Source organism: Rutidosis leptorrhynchoides, chromosome 7 (assembly GCF_046630445.1).
Source record: "Rutidosis leptorrhynchoides isolate AG116_Rl617_1_P2 chromosome 7, CSIRO_AGI_Rlap_v1, whole genome shotgun sequence".
Lineage (NCBI taxonomy): Eukaryota > Viridiplantae > Streptophyta > Magnoliopsida > Asterales > Asteraceae > Rutidosis > Rutidosis leptorrhynchoides.
The window spans coordinates 379182467-379202881 of record NC_092339.1 but is presented as its reverse complement, the minus strand read 5'-3'; the positions used below and the strand labels follow the sequence as shown (position 1 = coordinate 379202881).

The window sequence follows — 20415 nt, the reverse complement described above, 5'->3', positions numbered from 1 at the left end:
AATGAATGTTTATGATAAACTAATGAACTCACCAACCTTTTGGTTGACACTTGAAAGCATGTTTATTCTCAGGTATGAAAGAAATCTCCCGCTGTACATTTACTCATTCTAGAGATACTACTTGGAGTCATTCATGACATATTTCAAAAGACGTTGCATTCGAGTCGTTGAGTTCATCAAGATTATTATTAAGTCAATTATAGTTGGATATATTATGAAATGGTATGAATGCCGTCAACTTTCGATGTAATGAAAGTTTGTCTTTTAAAAACGAATGCAATGTTTATAAAATGTATCATATAGAGGTCAAGTACCTCGCGATGTAACCAAATGTAATGTATTCATCCAGATGGATTAGTACGGGCCATTAGAATTTTCAGATAGTTAGGTTTGAGTAGATGACTTTTTGTTTAAGACTCACCTAAATCCAATATACGGTTTAGGATTTATAGCCTTCCGAAAATCACTACGCCTTCGTAATGACGTGCTGAAATTTCTGACCTACTCGCGCTTGAACCGTCACCACGGTCAAACGATATCGAGTTAGGATCTGAAAACTGGAGAGCGGTAAGAGGACTCACAAACGGAGCCTTGGCCACTGGCCACGCGTCATTTCAGTTTGTATAGAGGTCGTAGCAGCTTTCCGAAGTCAGCCCTTTGTTTCAATCTCTATTCTTGTTGAAAACTTACTTTATCTTTTACGTAAGATGATGATAATGATGATGCTTATGACTTAACTTATTTACTTTGAAACCTTTTGGAACGATTTACTAACTTAGCAACCATTGACCTAGGTTGAGGACCTTTTGGATCGACCAACTTACTTGTTTGGACCGACTTACTACTTGCTTACGTTTTCGTATCGATTTTACCGCACATTCACTGTGAGTTATAGCTCCATTTTTACTTTAACTATTTTTGGGACTGAGAATACATGCGCTTTTTATGTTTTTACATACCAGATACGAGTACTTAAACTTTATATATGTGTGGGTGATATAACGGCACAAATATTCCCCTTAGCACGGTAACGTTTAACTATTGGTTTATGAACCGGTAGACGTGAATCTTAGATATGGATCCATCGTGTTTGACATCCCCACTCGGGCTAGTCGCGCTAGCATTTAACGGGTGTTTAATACTTCGAGAACATACGCACTCGCCAAGTGTACTTTTAGGGGGTGATATATTATTTTACGTTAAGTTAGTTACCGAGTGCCCACGGATAAGCATATACTTTACCATACGGATTTGAGATACTGTTTTGAATACGAAATCTCGTGGTCTACATTACATTGTTGCTTACAATCAAACTATAACTAACCAACATTCGTGTTGACTTTTTAAAGCATGTATTTCTCAGGTGCTTAGACGTTGTTGCTTCCGCTGTTAGACTTGCTGTTATAGTCTTGGTGTTATAGACTTGCTATTACAGACTCGCTGTGTTAGACTTTCGCTGCATTGTTTAGAGATGTCTCAATCATGGAACTTTTACTTTGCATTCATAACTTATGTTTCAATTGAACAATGGTTTTGTAATGACCTTTGTGTCACGTACTTATGTTAATGCTTTCTTTTCGTAGAAGCACGTTATCCTTATAAAACATTTGACGTTGGTAAAGACGTCATCTTTTGTAAAACATTTGACTTTGGTAAAGATGTCATCTTTTGTAAAACATTTGACGTTGGTAAAGACGTTATCTTTTCATGAATGCAAAACTTGTTTTTAAACAGCATATAGTGTTGTAACCGTGTAAAGATCTTGTTGTTGATGATCCGTACACGTTGATTTTGTATGGTGCGTCACATTTGGTATCAGAGCATTGGTTGTAGGGAATTAGGTTGCATTAGTGTGTCTTGACCGAGTCGGGTAGGATTCACTAATAGGACTAATCTATAACTTGCTCGTTTACTTGTTTCTGCGAAACTGCTGCATGCTACTGTTATATATTACTGCATGTTACTGCTTATTACTACTGCATGCTACTGGTTACCTGATACTACTGCATGACACTACGATCTACTACAGTTTTGTGTACTGCAATAGACTACCTAGATTATTGTTGATGTTGTTTCTTGCTACATGTATGCTATTCGCTGTACCGACTTGGAAAATTTATCTTTCCTAGTTCAGATGTTTTTCTGAATCCTTTTCCCACTCGTCTAATCCTAAGGACTAGTATTGTAATCTACCTGTTACTACCGTTCCACCGTTCCAGAGATCAAAACATTAATTCACGAAATCTAGGAAGAGTACCCCTCGGATTACACGCCCACTAAAGTTGATCCTCGGAGGAGGAGATATGTGAGGACTTGTTGGAGTAACCTTACCTCGCCCCACCCCCCGAGCTTACCCTAATTAGCCACGTACAACGTATGAACATTAGAAGGTTGTTCAGTTTCCACAAGTTGACCCTTATCCCGTACGCTTTCATGACCGTCACTTATCTCTTTCATTCTTCACCACTACTCGACGATCTAACGACACTTCTGGACTTAGGTCCCTAGTACTCTTAGGCATTGGAGAATTCGGGAAGGCATCTCCTTTCACAAGGTCAGAGTGTCTTCTACTGATGCTCATCCATACCCAAAGACTTGGGAGTCGTCTCAAGACAAATCGTATTACTACTTCCTACACGTATAACTCAACACGAGACCCAGATTGAATTTCTAGAAAGGAACCTAACGACATTACCTGAACCCGAACATTTTGAAGAAAATTGTGGGACATTTAGGCATTGATGCATGACCTATGGAACCTACGCACCCACACCGAGGAATCATTATCTCATCTATGGAGACTCACATGGATCCTGATTTTAGTTAGGGTACGTTTAGTCACAACGTTTTATTATCTCGAAGTTGTTTAATACTAGAGCAATAGAGACCTTATATCTAAGAACCTTAGTGTTATGACTAATAAGCCATTAATAACCATGAGAGTTAAGTATTCTATAGGATAAGTTAATGGTAAGCTGGCAGAGATAGAGGAGTAATTTAAGGTAGTACCTTAAAATTTACAGGAGGGTCATTTGGAGATGACCTCATGTCAACAAAACTTGGAAGTTTTAAAGTAATAGTTGGAAAGGATTAGTTACCTACGCACAAGCAGATGTTATTTGAGAAGACTGATAGAATTTTGCACGGTAGTATAATAAGATTTGGTTGGAATGAACCTTATGATTAACCTAACACCCATCAATTTGAGAAGCTTGATGTAATAGTTGGAATGGACTTTAGGATTAACCTAATACTCGTCAAGTTAGGAAGCTTTGATGTAATAGTTGGAATGGACTGGCTTTCAAGGATGAAAGCGAAAGTTATTTATAGTAAGAAGATTATTCGTATACCTCGCGAGAATGGTGAGCCATTAATAGTTTACGGGGAGAGGAGTAGCCTGAAGCTGAACCTTATTAGTTGCATGAAGGCATAAAAGGTCATGAGAAAAGGGCATTTTGCTATTTTGGCACATGTGAAGAAGTTGGAGACTGAGGAGAATATTGCTCAAGAACGCTTGAACATTCTCGTCTCTCGATTCGAGGTTAAAGAGACCAGACTCCGATATTTCGTAGGAAGAATTTAGGTACCTAGTTGTGAGGATTTACGAGGCCTTATTCTAGACGAGACCCATAAGTCACGGTATTCGATTCATCCCGGAGCTGGTAAGATGTACCACGATCTCAAGGAACAATATTGTTGGCCGAACCTTAAAAAGGACATTGCTACTTTTGTTGAGAAGTGTCTGACTTGTTCCAAGGTCAAAGCCGAATGCCAAAAGCCATCTGGGTTACTTCAACAACCCGAAATCCCACAATGGAAATGAGAAGGAATAACAATGGATTTCATCACGAAGATACCTAAAACGGTAGGCGGTTATGACACTATCTGGGTTATTGTTGACCGTCTCACCAAAACTGATCACTTTCTAGCCACAAAGAAACCGACAAAATGGACAAACTTGCACAACGATACATGAAGGAAATTGTATCCCGTCACTTCAGCGATTCAAATTCTATATTAAAGACTACCCAAGAATTTTATTTGATACTCATTCTTACCGACTCTAAATCCTAACTTATTCCGAGAGATTTCTTATTTGATGATAATCACACCATCACCCTTCTTACTTCGATATTAGTGATACCAGTTCAAAAATTTTCCAAAATCAATGGGTGGTTAATTCTCATCCTCATACTCTCCCATTCGTATCTCATTTATAAGCAACAGCTTCACACTTAAGCATTTTTGGTCGAAGGACTTATGCCCTACTAATAGTCATCAACCACATTTAAAATCAATAGTTTTCATTTCCTCGTAACATTGTTGCTCAAATATCACCGGAAGTTTTCAAAAATCTTTTACTCGATCCTCATCAATCTTTTTCCAACTTGTAACCTCCGTTATATGAAAATTTTGTTTGCCAAAATTTTTCACACACCATTTTACTGTGCGATCCTCTCAAAGTTTATAAAAATAAATTTATTTCATTGCCATTCGTACAAATTTTAGAAATCGTATATGTTATATATAATAAAGTAAATAATTACTTATTTTCGACTAGTACATATGAAATTTTACTTTCACTTTTACAAATCAATTCTCTTTTATTCAAAAGATATTTTACTTAGAATAGTACATGTTGTACATAACCCTAGTTTACTAAGAACTACTTTTCTTTTCTTACATTGTCACCTTAAACGATTTCTATAAAATTTTCGTTGCTTGTTATATAAAATTTTTCGTGTTATTCGTATCCAAGTCATCATGAAGACTTTACAACCGTCGAAATCGAGAGATTCATGTGTGTGTGTGTGTGTGTGATAAAGGCACTTACTACCACGTCATGCGGAGCCTTTGGGCATTCACTAACACTTAAACCATTCAAAATTATTGTGTTACCCCAGGGATCTTATTTGCCACACCTGTTGGAGCGATGCTCTTTCTTACATAATTCTAAGGCCTGACTTATTTCAAGAGATTCTCATTTAGTGATATTAACACCATTAGTATTCCGACTTTAATATTAGCCATAACCTGTTTGGCATTTTACAAAGTCAAGAAGCGATTAACTTCTTGTCCTCATGCTCTATCCTTCATACCTCACTTTTTAGCAAAGGCTTCGCACGTAAACATTTTTGGCTCAAAGACTTATGTCCTGATAATTATCAAAACTACATTTAATTCATTAGTTTTCATTACCTAGTAACATGTCACCCGATGATTCAAAGATTTTTCACTCGATCTTTTTCAACTCGTAACCTCTGAAATACGAAACACTATGTTTATTAAAATTTTTACACGTTGTTTATTTGTGCGGTCCTCGCGAGATTTATGGACAAATGAAAGTAATAAAATTTTTCTGTCACTTATGCGATTTATAGAATCATATATGTATGTATATAATTAAATTAATAAATTTACCCTTACTTATTTTGGTTAGTACATACTAAGTTATACCTTCAAATTATTTAAAAATCGCTCCTTTATTGAGTTGTTTAACTTAAGTCAAATAGTTTTGTGCAAAATGGTACTCGTTGTACATACTTCTAAATTTACCAGGAACTTCGTTCTGTTTATGTTGTCACATCAAACGTTTAAAGGTTTTTCAAAACTTCCTTGGTTGATTTTATTAAAGGTTTTCGTATTAGTCTACACCATGTATGGATCGCATTTCTTCTCATCCTCCGTTTAGGGATGAAGCTTACCATTAAGATCTTTGTTAAAAACTCTTGAGCCACTTTGGATGGCAGTCTTATAAAATTTGTTAGGAAGTCTTTGCGCTCATAAAATGTTCCTGTTAAGGTTAGACATGGCAAAAACGCGAGCCGATAAATCAGTTTTCTGAGGTACACTCAGTGGTCACCCTATTGTAGGAAAGGTACTAGGTAGGTTTCTACTCTCAATATTTCACGGCTAATTATCCAGTATGATCTAGTATGTTGAGGTACAAGATATCATTTTTGAGATTCTTTTCACTTGGAGTAAACCATTCTTTATGACCAAGGGTTCACATATCTTCTCATCCGCGCATCCCCTTAAGTATAAGGATAAATTCAGATCAACTCGCTCGTTATACGAAGAGTTCACTCTTAAAGATCACACCTTTCGTGCGATTTTCTTTCAGAAATGTAATGTAAAATACTTTAAAAATCTATGAATCTTGTTATCCTCTTGGAAGGGACTGCTTAAAACGTCTATAACACTGATGTAGTTACTCTATATATTTCTTCTTTCGTTGGTTGCAACTATATGTTGTTCTAGTCGATGTTAACCCTAACTTCAGCATGTAACTGAAAGCGTATAGTTACATTATGGAATTGTGCTTTCATTCCATCCCAGGATAAGTTCACCTGCAGTATGTTAAACTTTGTGATATCTTTCATCGTTCGTTCAAACCATCCTGAAGACACTATAAATAATTATGGCTTGCAATGCATGTAAGTCTAATTAGTCACTCTCAACTAAAATTTCAATTCATTTATTCAAATGAAACGTTTCTTAAATATCGGGTTCTTTATGCCTATGGTCTCCTTCCGAAATTAAGGGGTTAGTAAAATCCGTGGCTAACACTATCCAGACATCAAATCACATGGTTGTGATCACCATGTTTTCCATTCTATCTGTCAGCTTTGTATTGTGACATAAGCGCTCAATGTTTTAGATGAGTTTGGTAACATTCATGATGCATTTCATGCATCCAGCTTACTGAAGACGACTGTAAGGCTAAAAACATCATCTTTCCTTTTGTGGATATATATTCAGATGACATATTCATGTTAACAAGAAACGAAATCAATTTGTTGATCTTTAGGTCAAGAGACTTAATTAATGGCATATACCTATTCTTACTTTTATACGCCCAAGTACCTTTCAAGGTAAATAGCTCACTTCTGAGCCTACGAGTCTCTCGGAATTTTGATACGCTCCTTCTTCTTCAAACTCGGTACCGTTGTGGTCACTCCTCAAAATTTCGGGATGAAATTTTCTTTAACGGGTGGGTAATGTAACGACCCGACTTTTTCGACTTATATTTTTGTGTGCTCTATACTTTCACGAAACTGCGTATTTGTGCGTACTGTGTTTGATTATATTATTGGATCATTATTCATGTTAATTACTTTCGTTAATACCTTACAATGTGTTATTAAGTGCGTAATCACTTAACTTGATCCTCGAATGCTTCTATGACCGTTAGTGTCACTTGACGTTTAGAACGAGCTATGTACTTTGTACACGTTAAACTTTTGTCATAATTGGAATATTAAAATATTATGACTACATAATACTAATTGTTATTTTCTAATGACAATTACTTGGCTTATTGGTTGCTTAATTACGCTTAGTAATTTACTAATGCACACTAGTTAGTCTTAATAGACTTTTTACCTTAACGGACTTAGTCCACCCTACTCTAGCTAATGGACTTTTAAGTTAGCCCAATTTTAATGGAATTATGACCCATTAAAATGTAAGACAAAAACCCATTTAGGTGAGCCAACATACTAGCATTTTTGTTAGCGATTACTACACATGTTGCATGGGATCCCAACAACAAGCACCACCTTTAGACCACCACCATGCAAAAAACAAAGTTTGTCTCCCCCCTTGTCCCTTAAACCCATGGCCAAACCCCCACCACCACCACTATAAATATCAAGCCTCATTCTTCATTTCACACTTCATGTCATTCTCATTTTTACACACACTTGATCTCTAATTTTCTCTCTAGTCTTTCTCACACTAAAATTGTAAGTTCTTAAATTTCATTTCTTCTTCTTTTTCTTCTTTAATTTCGACATCATCATCATCATCATCATCAAAGGATCAAGCTTTTTAGCTTTTTGATCTTGTTATATCTTGTAGATTCAAACTTTCATTTGTATCCTTCAAGAACATGAAAGATTCAAGCTTTCTAGCTTTGGATCTTCATTACTTTGATGGATCTAAGCTTTATAGGTTAAGATCACTTTATTTTGTTAAAAGATCAAAACTTGTGTTTATGATCTTCATGTAACTTGTAGATCTAGCTTTTTGTTTTAAGGATCTTCAAGAACATTAAAGATCCAAGCTTTCTAGCTTAGGGTTTCATTATTTTGTTTAGATCTAAGCTTTTTAAGTTTATGATCTCATTATTTTTACTAGATCTTAGCTTTCTAGCTTATGGTCTCATTAGTCTTGTAAAGATCCAAGCTTTCTAGCTTAGGGTTTCTTAACACTTGAGATCTAAGTTATTATTGTAGATCTCACTTACTTGGAACTTTTCTATGAGTTTATTGGTGATAAAAATCAAGTCTTCATCATCTCATATGATAAAGATGCATAAACTTGTGTCAAAAGGACAAAGGTTGAAGCTTTATTGTGTTTATATAATAAAGAGACAACTTTGATGTTCAAAACTTATAGAAAGTTAGCTTTTATTTTTAGTTTTGTGTTGATGGTTAAAATTTGGTCATAATGATGCTAAAACATCAAAGAGTTGTACACTTGAGGCTTATACGCATCAAGGATGAGAACCGTGATGAGCATCAAGCACCAAGAAACCCACCGGAGCACTTGTTTCTATTTTTCAGGGTCTGATCAGACTCCTGGTGTAGAGACCCATCCTAATCCATCCGGACGAAGTCCATATCGATTATAAATGATTCACAATAGTTGATTACATCGCGAGGTACTTGACCTCTATATGATACATTTTACAAACATTGCATTCGTTTTTGAAAAGACAATCTTTCATTACATCGAAAGTTGACGGCATGCATACCATTTCATAACATATCTAACTATAATTGACTTAATAATAATCTTGATGAACTCAACGACTCGAATGCAACGTCTTTTGAAATATGTCATGAATGACTCCAAGTAATATCTCTAAGATGAGCAAATGCACAGCGGAAGATTTCTTTCATACCTGAGAATAAACATGCTTTAAAGTGTCAACCAAAAGGTTGGTGAGTTCATTAGTTTAACATAAATAATCATTTCCATCATTTTAATAGACCACAAGATTTTCATTTCTCATAAATATACGTCCCATGCATAGAGACAAAAATAATCATTCATATGGTTTGAACACCTGGTAACCGACATTAACAAGATGCATATAAGAATATCCCCTATCATTCCGGAAAATCCTTCGGACATGATAAAAACAACATCGAAGTACTAAAGCATCCGGTACTTTGGATGGGGTTCGTTAGGCCCAATAGATCTATCTTTAGGATTCGCGTCAATTAGTAGATCGGTTTACTAATTCTTAGGTTACCAAGCAAAAAGGGGCATATTCGGCTTCGATCATTCACCCATATAATGTAGTTTCAATTACTTGTGTCTATTTCGTAAAACATTTATAAAAAATTGCGCATGTATTCTCAGCCCAAAAATATAAAGGGTAAAAAGGCAAATGAAACTCACTATACTGTATTTTGTAGTAAAAATACATATGACGACATTGAACAACTGAACAATGCAGGATTGGCCTCGGATTCACGAACCTATATCATTCATATATATATTAATACCTATACTTGTAATCGAACAACTATGTATATTATTAGTAATATAAGTTTTAATATCCATAACTTATATGTTTCATTATATTTATTTTATTTATTTCAATAAATAAGATATTAATATAGTTTACTTTTGTATATTAAATATTTTGTTATATGAATATCATGTGTTAGTTAATTTAATGAAAATATTAAGATATGGGTAATAATACTATTAGATTTAACGATAATAATAATGATTATTATGCAAATTTTATATACTATGACAAGTCTAATAATATTTATAGTGTTAATGATAATAATACTACTTAGTTTTTAATACAATTATAATAATGATACTTATAATGTTAATAATAATGATTACCTCTAATATTAATGATAACGGTAATAATACTGATATTAATAATAACTATAAAAATAATCATTTTGTTGCTAAAGATAATAGTTTTAGTAGTAGTTCATTAAATGATACTTATGTTATTAATAATAATAATAATAATAATAATAAGAATAATAATAATAATAATGGCTTGATACTAATACTAATATTAATGATAATAATAATATTTTGCATTATTTTCGTAATAACAATATTCATAATAATCATATTCATAATAATCACGTTTATATCAATGATAATAAGAATACTATTAATACTTAATGATATTACATAATAATAACTAAAATGATAATAATAACAATAATATTATTAATCACATTAATACTAATTATAATAATATTCATAGTAAACCTAATAATAATGATATTATTAATTATATAATGATATTAACTCTATTAATAATAATAAGGATAACTTTATTAAAAATGATGATACTAATAATAAGAATGATAATGATAATCTTTAATAATAATAATAACGATAAGTTATTTTATTTTTTTACAACAATATTGATAATATTATTTAATACTTATAACGAGTAGTAATAACACTAATATTAACTATAATGATGATAGGTTGTATTGTTTTTCTAATTATGGTAGTAATAATCATAGTAATAATAATAATGATAATACTTATAATAATAATTATAATGATAATACTAATATTCATAATGATAATACTAGTATTATTAGTAATACATTTAATAATAATAATGCTAAGAACAACATTAGTAATAACAATAATAAAGATAATAATCATCATAATAATAATAATAATAATAATAATAATAATAATAATAAATAATGATAATGATAATAAAAATAATAAGGAAATTAAATGACTACATCAAAAGGAGCTTTTAAAAAAAACATTGTTACGAACCAGATTCGAACTCCCGACCTCTAGGTTACCCGTCACCTCCTTAAACCGTCTGGGCTGAAGCCCGTTTTCTGATTTATTAATGAACCTATTTCCTTTAACTCATTCTGTCATTTGTTCATCTTCTTCCCTCTTACTAACAAATATCTCACTCGACAGGAAACAAAATTTCATCACAATTTGTTTTCGATTTAGATCAGACTATTAAAATCGAACTAGGATTAAACTAATACTTCGGATTTAAATTAACAGAATAAATAAAAAAAAATTAACAGAAAACAATCGCTGTTACATGCTTATGAACTCGAAACCACTTTTTAAATTTGAAAACATTTTAGACTAAATTTATAAAATGAAACAGATTCTAATCCTTTCTGAAAAACTTTATAAATCCTCAATTGAAACAGAAACCTTAAAAACGAGCTTGAATTTTACAAAGAACACTACGTTTAACTTTTTAAATTAAAAGTTTGACTCTCAAATTAAAACTCAATTTGAGGAATTGGAATTTGATAGTTTGCAGAAAGATTACATATACAATTCCTAACAAATATGCGTTTAAGGATTTTTCAATTTCATTCAAAATTGGGAGTTGAGTACAAAGATACACGTACAGAGTGCTTCCTTCAGTTTAAAAGAATTTTCTGGTTTTAATTCAAATAATGGAGGCTGTTGTGATTGTTAATTGATAATGGTGATGAAAGATATGAATGAGTAGTCCACATTACTGCACAATCCACTTGGTTTATAGTATAAAGTGATCGACCAGATTAATAGGCAGAAGAAAAAAGAAAAAAAAACTAAATAAGTGTAAATAGCTGTAAGGTCGATGACTAAAGGGTTTTGGATCTATCTGTATGATCGATTATGGGGTGTAACGAATTGGAGGACATAAACAAATTATCAACACAGTTTGATTGTAAGTTGTAACTACTCTGTACGATTTCTTGATTTATATTATATATAATTAATATTAATAACTAGTAAATATAATAATAATTATTATATTAATAAAACTAATAATACTAATATTAATTATATATTAAAAATGATAATAATATTTTGTTAATGATAATAGAAATAATAGTAATTCCAATAATACTAATAATATAATAATTTTATTAATCATATTAATAATAATTATAAAAAATGATAATGATATTGTTAGTAATGATAGTAGTAAAATACTGATTTTTAATGATAATAATATCTAATGATAATATAAATAATAATTATGATATAATGAGTTATATGTATTCAATTTCATATCTCTATATTTTATATTATAAACAATAATATTAATATTACAAATATCAATATTTAACATTACATTAAAGATTAATAATAATAACGAGAGTAATAATAATAATAATATTAATTATGTATATATTCATATATAGATATAGATTCATTTTAATAACAATTTACTTATTTTGTATATTATTTCACATTTTTCAACTCAGATGATTAAACTGTAGCCTATAATTTCAGATTATTATATGCTTATATTTATATTTATATTTATATATACATATATACATATCTATTTACACAAAAATGTTCGTGAATCGTCGGGAATGGTCGAAGGTCAATTGAATATATGAAATAGTTCAAACTTTTTGAGACTCATCATTACAGACTTTGCTTATCGTGTCGAAACATATAAAGATTAAGTTTAAATTTGGTCGAAATTTCCCGGGTCGTCACACCTGGGGCTTCTGGAAAGCTGATTTTCAGATAATTCGGTTTGAGTAAATGACTTTTCATTTAAGACTCACCTAAATCCGATATACGGTTTAGGATTTATAGCCTTCCGAAAATCACTACGCCTTCGTAACGACGTGCTGAAATTTCTGACCTACTCGCGCTTGAACTGTCGCCACGGTCAAAGACATCGAGTTAGGATCTGAAAACTGGACAGCGGTAAGAGGACTCACAACTGGAGCCTTGGCCACTAGCCGCGCGTCATTTCAGTTTGTATAGAGGTCGTAGCAGCTGTCCGAAGTCAGCCCTTTGTTTCGATCTCTATTCTTGTTGAAAACTTACTTTATCTTTTACGTAAGATGATGATAATGATGATGCTTATGACTTAACTTATTTACTTTGAAACCTTTTGGAACGATTTACTGACTTAGCAACCATTGACCTAGGTTGAGGACCTTTTGGATCGACCAACTTACTTGTTTGGACCGACTTACTACTTGCTTACGTTTTCGTATCGATTTTACCGCACATTCACTGTGAGTTATAGCTCCATTTTTACTTTAACTATTTTTGGGACTGAGAACACATGCGCTTTTTATGTTTTTACATACCAGACATGACTACTTAAACTTTATATATGTGTGGGTGATATAACGGCACAAATATTCCCCTTAGCACGGTAACGTTTAACTATTGGTTTATGAACCGGTAGACGCGAATCTTAGATATGGATCCATAGGGTTTGACATCCCCACTCGGGCTAGTCGCGCTAGCATTTAACGGGTGTTTAATACTTCGAGAATATACGCACTCGCCAAGTGTAGAGGGTGATATATTATTTTACGTTAAGTTAGTTACCGAGTGCCCACGAATAAGCATATACTTTATCATACGGATTTGAGATACTGTTTTGAATACGAAATCTCGTGGTCTACATTACATTGTTGCTTACAATCAAACTATAGCTCACCAACATTCGTGTTGACTTTTTAAAGCATGTATTTCTCAGGTGCTTAGACGTTGTTGCTTCCGCTGTTAGACTTGTTGTTATAGTCTAGGTGTTATAGACTTGCTGTTACAGACTCGCTGTGTTAGACTTCCGCTGCATTGTTTAGAGATGTCTCAATCATGGAACTTTTACTTTGCATTCATAACTTATGTTTCAATTGAACAATTTGACGTTGGTAAAGACGTTATCTTTTAATGAATGCAAAACTTGTTTTTAAACAACATATAGTGTTGTAACCGTGTAAAGATCCTATTGTTGATGATCCGTACACATTGATTTTGTACGGGGCGTCACAACTTCTGTTTTGGATTTTGCCTTGGAGGCGCGGCTATTCCTGGCGTGGCGCGGCTTCGTCTGTGAGGAAGTTTCCAAAATCCAGTTTTCTTGTTCCCAAAGCTATTTCTTTGTTTACTTTTGCCTATTTAAGCATCTTATTGTAACCCATACATGTATCCACGAAATTTATCAATAAAAGAACTCTCTTTGGTGGCCGAGGATTAAAGTAATCATTCGTGATTACATATAACCTCGTTAAATTCTATTATTTTTATCGTTTTTGCTAGTTTCTTCATAAACATCAATTATTTTCGTTTATTTTAAGTGGGTTTGATAACCTAGGGTTATCTAGTCTTGTTAGGGCTCACATGCTTTATTCTTAACATTAGATTCGCATTCAGATAACCCAAACGAAAGGTATTTGAACACGATAAAGATGTTTTTACATATTTCATTAACTTGTATAAAATCCAGGTACTACTTTTTTGCTCACAACTTGATATTTGTATGGTCTATTTGATCCTCTCGCCATCATAAACACTTATCAATACGCTTTTTGTGTCTTACAACAAACTTATTTACTAAAGCAAGTGCATTACTAGAAATTTGTGAAACATAATCCTAGCTCGCGAGTTCGGGCTCCAACTCGTTTAAGCTCGGTTCGAATCGAGTATTTAACGAGGCGGGTTCGAGTAGCTCGCGAGTATCTCGGATCATTTCACACTCCTACAAACTAGCCCATCTACTTACAAGTTAGAGGCAAATGGCATTACTGGTTCTTGTATATATATATATATATATATATATATATATATATATATATATATATATATATATATATATATATATATATATATATATATATTAGGGTATTACGGAGTACTATACACATACAAGCATTTATATGGCGGCAGGAATTTAAAAAAAGAAAAAGTTATGTGGCGACAGATACGTGGTGTCAAAGTCGGGATTAATTACAAATAGATGATATATAGTGATATGAATATGTATGAACGCGTGAAATTAAGCTTATACGTGTACTAAAAAGGACGGAGTAAATATTTAGTAAACTAATTTTTTTTTTTTTTTATTAAAAGCAGTAGAATTTTATTAGCTCACAAAAAATAAACAATACAATGTTTATAACGCACACGACATTGGCTTTATAACCCTATCCTCACAATGTTAACTATCGAGGCGTTGAGTTAACAATTTATACAATAATACTTTTAGGATTATGAAGTCACTCATGTCACTCAATCTTTTTTATTTTACAACTTTTCGAAATCCATTCAAACAATTTAACTTGTACTTCACATAGAGTAACCGGAGGTGTCCAACATTTGTTGTTGTAGACATTTTGATTCCGATTCCACCATATGAGATACCCGCATGTCCAAATCATAGCTTGCCACACCATAGAACCAACTTCCGACATCGCAATACTTGGAGAAGCCGTGAACATTTCATTAATACATAGAGACGAAGCCATATTCAAGCCCCACCAATTAAACACTTTAGACCAAACATCAAACGGGTGCTTACAAAATAGGATGTCGTGATCAACTGATTCCACATCGTCGTCACAAAGTGGGCAACGAACGTTGTGTAAATCGATTCCACGCTTATCCAATTCTATAAGTGAAGGGATTCTTTTCTTTCTCGTACGCCAAACAAAGAATTCCACTTTTTTGGAACAAAATTATTTCGTAATGTATCCGCAAAGTTCGACCCGACACATAATTGTTTAGAATCAAGCAGACATGATAATTCTTTTGTAGTGAAATTACCATTCCCGCCTAACTTCCAAACCCATGAGTCCGGTTTATCAATCAATCTGGTACCCGCAATTAAATCGCATAGCTCTTGAAACTGACCTCTCGTTCGACCTGCAGGATCACGGATCCATTCCCACAGTCCGCAGCCATTCCGGTTGATTCTGTCTTTAACCATCGCATTAGGGTCTCGATCAATCCGAAAAAGTCTTCTGAACCTGTTTTTGAGGGTGGACGAGCCCACCCAATTGTCTGACCAGAACCTTGTGTTGTACCCGTTGCCGATTGATTTACTGAAAGAGTCTTTAAACGAAACACCAATAGAGTCGATATGGTCACCTGCTTTAGTAATATTTGCCCAAGTAGAGTTACATGTAATAAGTTTATATTTTCGGTCCAAATCAAACCCACCCGAGGGACCATAAATGCTCGAAATAACTTTGACCCACAAAGTGGTGGGTTCACCATTTGCCGATCAAAGCCAAATTTTTGCTTTTTAAAGAACCCAAGTGTAGCGACCCGAACTTTTCCATGTTTATATATATATTAAATGAAATTGTTATTTACATGATTAAGTGTTTCCAACATGTTAAGCAATCAAACTTGTTAAGACTTGATTAATTGAAATAGGTTTCATATAGACAATTGACCACCCAAGTTGACCGGTGATTCACGAACGTTAAAACTTGTAAAAATTATATGATGACATATATATGGTTATATATATAGTTAACATGATATTATGATAATTAAACATATCATTAAGTATATTAATAATGAACTACATATGTAAAAACAAGACTACTAACTTAATGATTTTGAAACGAGACATATATGTAACGATTATCGTTGTAACGACATTTAATGTATATATATCATATTAAGAGATATTCGTACATCATAATATCATGATAATATAATAATTTAAAATCTCATTTGATATTATAAACATTGGGTTAACAACATTTAACAAGATCGTTAACCTAAAGGTTTCAAAACAACACTTACATGTAACGACTAACGATGACTTAACGACTCAGTTAAAATGTATATACATGTAGTGTTTTAATATGTATTCATACACTTTTGAAAGACTTCAAGACACTTATCAAAATACTTCTACTTAACAAAAATGCTTACAATTACATCCTCGTTCAGTTTCATCGACAATTCTACTCGTATGCACCCGTATTCGTACTCGTACAATACACAGCTTTTAGATGTATGTACTATTGGTATATACACTCCAATGATCAGCTCTTAGCAGCCCATGTGAGTCACCTAACACATGTGGGAACCATCATTTGGCAACTAGCATGAAATATCTCATAAAATTACAAAAATATGAGTAATCATTCATGACTTATTTACATGAAAACAAAATTACATATCCTTTATATCTAATCCATACACCAACGACCAAAAACACCTACAAATACTTTCATTCTTCAATTTTCTTCATCTAATTGATCTCTCTCAAGTTCTATCTTCAAGTTCTAAGCGTTCTTCATAAATTCTACAAGTTCTAGTTTCATAAAATCAAGAATACTTCCAAGTTTGCTAGCTTACTTCCAATCTTGTAGAGTGATCATCCAACCTCAAGAAATCTTTCTTATTTATAGTAAGATATCTTTCTAATACAAGGTAATTGAAATGTCCCGTTCTTATTGATTAAAAACGTTCCATATTAATTGATTTCGTTGCGAGGTTTTGACCTCTATATGAGACATTTTTCAAAGACTGCATTCATTTTTAAACAAACCATAACCTTTATTTCATCAATAAAGGTTTAAAAAGCTTTACGTAGATTATCAAATAATGATAATCTAAAATATCCTGTTTACACACGACCATTACATAATGGTTTACAATACAAATATGTTACAACAAAATAAGTTTCTTGAATGCAGTTTTTACACAATATCATACAAGCATGGACTCCAAATCTTGTCCTTATTTAAGTATGCGACAGCGGAAGCTCTTAATAATCACCTGAGAATAAACATGCTTAAAACGTCAACAAAAATGTTGGTGAGTTATAGGTTTAACCTATATATATCAAATCGTAACAATAGACCACAAGATTTCATATTTCAATACACATCCCATACATAGAGATAAAAATCATTCATATGGTGAACACCTGGTAACCGACAATAACAAGATGCATATATAAGAATATCCCCATCATTCCGGGACACCCTTCGGATATGATATAAATTTCGAAGTACTAAAGCATCCGGTACTTTGGATGGGGTTTGTTAAGCCCAATAGATCTATCTTTAGGATTCGCGTCAATTAGGGTGTCTGTTCCCTAATTCTTAGATTACCAGACTTAATAAAAAGGGGCATATTCGATTTCGATAATTCAACCATAGAATGTAGTTTCACGTACTTGTGTCTATTTTGTAAATCATTTATAAAACCTGCATGTATTCTCATCCCAAAAATATTAGATTTTAAAAGTGGGACTATAACTCACTTTCACAGATTTTTACTTTGTCGGGAAGTAAGACTTGGCCACTGGTTGATTCACGAACCTATAACAATATATACATATATATCAAAGTATGTTCAAAATATATTTACAACACTTTTAATATATTTTGATGTTTTAAGTTTATTAAGTCAGCTGTCCTCGTTAGTAACCTACAACTAGTTGTCCACAGTTAGATGTACAGAAATAAATCGATAAATATTATCTTGAATCAATCCACGACCCAGTGTATACGTATCTCAGTATTGATCACAACTCAAACTATATATATTTTGGAATCAACCTCAACCCTGTATAGCTAACTCCAACATTCACATATAGAGTGTCTATGGTTGTTCCGAAATATATATAGATGTGTCGACATGATAGGTCGAAACATTGTATACGTGTCTATGGTATCTCAAGATTACATAATATACAATACAAGTTGATTAAGTTATGGTTGGAATAGATTTGTTACCAATTTTCACGTAGCTAAAATGAGAAAAATTATCCAATCTTGTTTTACCCATAACTTCTTCATTTTAAATCCGTTTTGAGTGAATCAAATTGCTATGGTTTCATATTGAACTCTATTTTATGAATCTAAACAGAAAAAGTATAGGTTTATAGTCAGAAAAATAAGTTACAAGTCGTTTTTGTAAAGGTAGTCATTTCAGTCGAAAGAACGACGTCTAGATGACCATTTTAGAAAACATACTTCCACTTTGAGTTTAACCATAATTTTTGGATATAGTTTCATGTTCATAATAAAAATCATTTTCTCAGAATAACAACTTTTAAATCAAAGTTTATCATAGTTTTTAATTAACTAACCCAAAACAGCCCGCGGTGTTACTACGACGGCGTAAATCCGGTTTTACGGTGTTTTTCGTGTTTCCAGGTTTTAAATCATTAAGTTAGCATATCATATAGATATAGAACATGTGTTTAGTTGATTTTAAAAGTCAAGTTAGAAGGATTAACTTTTGTTTGCGAACAAGTTTAGAATTAACTAAACTATGTTCTAGTGATTACAAGTTTAAACCTTTGAATAAGATAGCTTTATTTGTATGAATCGAATGATGTTATGAACATCATTACTACCTTAAGTTCCTTGGATAAACCTACTGGAAAATAGAAAAATGGATCTAGCTTCAACGGATCCTTGGATGGCTCGAAGTTCTTGAAGCAGAATCATGACACGAAAACAAGTTCAAGTAAGATCATCACTTGAAATAAGATTGTTATAGTTATAGAAATTGAACCAAAGTTTGAATATGATTATTACCTTGTATTAGAATGATAACCTACTGTAAGAAACAAAGATTTCTTGAGGTTGGATGATCACCTTACAAGATTGGAAGTGAGCTAGCAAACTTGAAAGTATTCTTGATTTTATGAAACTAGAACTTTTGGAATTTATGAAGAACACTTAGAACTTGAAGATAGAACTTGAGAGAGATCAATTAGATGAAGAAAATTGAAGAATGAAAGTGTTTGTAGGTGTTTTTGGTCGTTGGTGTATGGATTAGATATAAAGGATATGTAATTTTGTTTTCATGTAAATAAGTCATGAATGATTACTCATATTTTTGTAATTTTATGAGATATTTCATGCTAGTTGCCAAATGATGGTTCCCACATGTGTTAGGTGACTCACATGGGCTGCTAAGAGCTGATCATTGGAGTGTATATACCAATAGTACATACATCTAAAAGCTGTGTATTGTACGAGTACGAATACGGGTGCATACGAGTAGAATTGTTGATGAAACTGAACGAGGATGTAATTGTAAGCATTTTTGTTAAGTAGAAGTATTTTGATAAGTGTATTGAAGTCTTTCAAAAGTGTATAAATACATATTAAAACACTACATGTATATACATTTTAACTGAGTCATTAAGTCATCGTTAGTCGTTACATGTAAGTGTTGTTTTGAAACCTTTAGGTTAACGATCTTGTTAAATGTTGTTAACCCAATGTTTATAATATCAAATGAGATTTTAAATTATTATATTATCATGATATTATCATGTATGAATATCTCTTAATATGATATATATACATTAAATGTCTTTACAACGATAATCGTTACATATATGTCTCGTTTAAAAATCATTAAGTTAGTAGTCTTGTTTTTACATATGTAGTGCATTGTTAATATACTTAATGATATGTTTACTTATCATAGTATCATGTTAACTATATATATATCCATATATATGTCATCATATAGTTTTTACAAGTTTTAACGTTCGTGAATCACCGGTCAACTTGGGTGGTCAATTGTCTATATGAAACATATTTCAATTAATCAAGTCTTAACAAGTTTGATTGCTTAACATGTTGGAAACATTTAATCATGTAAATATCAATC

The 20415-nt window shown here is 32.5% G+C and overlaps 1 protein-coding gene across 1 annotated transcript in view; it reads right to left on the bottom strand.

Annotated features, from left to right (window-relative positions):
- Window positions 1-15035: 15035 nt before the first annotated feature.
- LOC139860556 (uncharacterized) overlaps window positions 15036-20415 on the bottom strand; it is a 49168-nt gene continuing 43788 nt past the window's right edge. Inside the window, exons 2-3 of the mRNA XM_071849306.1 lie at window positions 15574-15897; window positions 15036-15469 (exon numbers count right to left, since the gene is read on the bottom strand). Of these exons, the coding sequence (XP_071705407.1) occupies window positions 15036-15469; window positions 15574-15897 (758 nt within the window). The remainder of the gene's footprint in view (window positions 15470-15573; window positions 15898-20415) is intronic.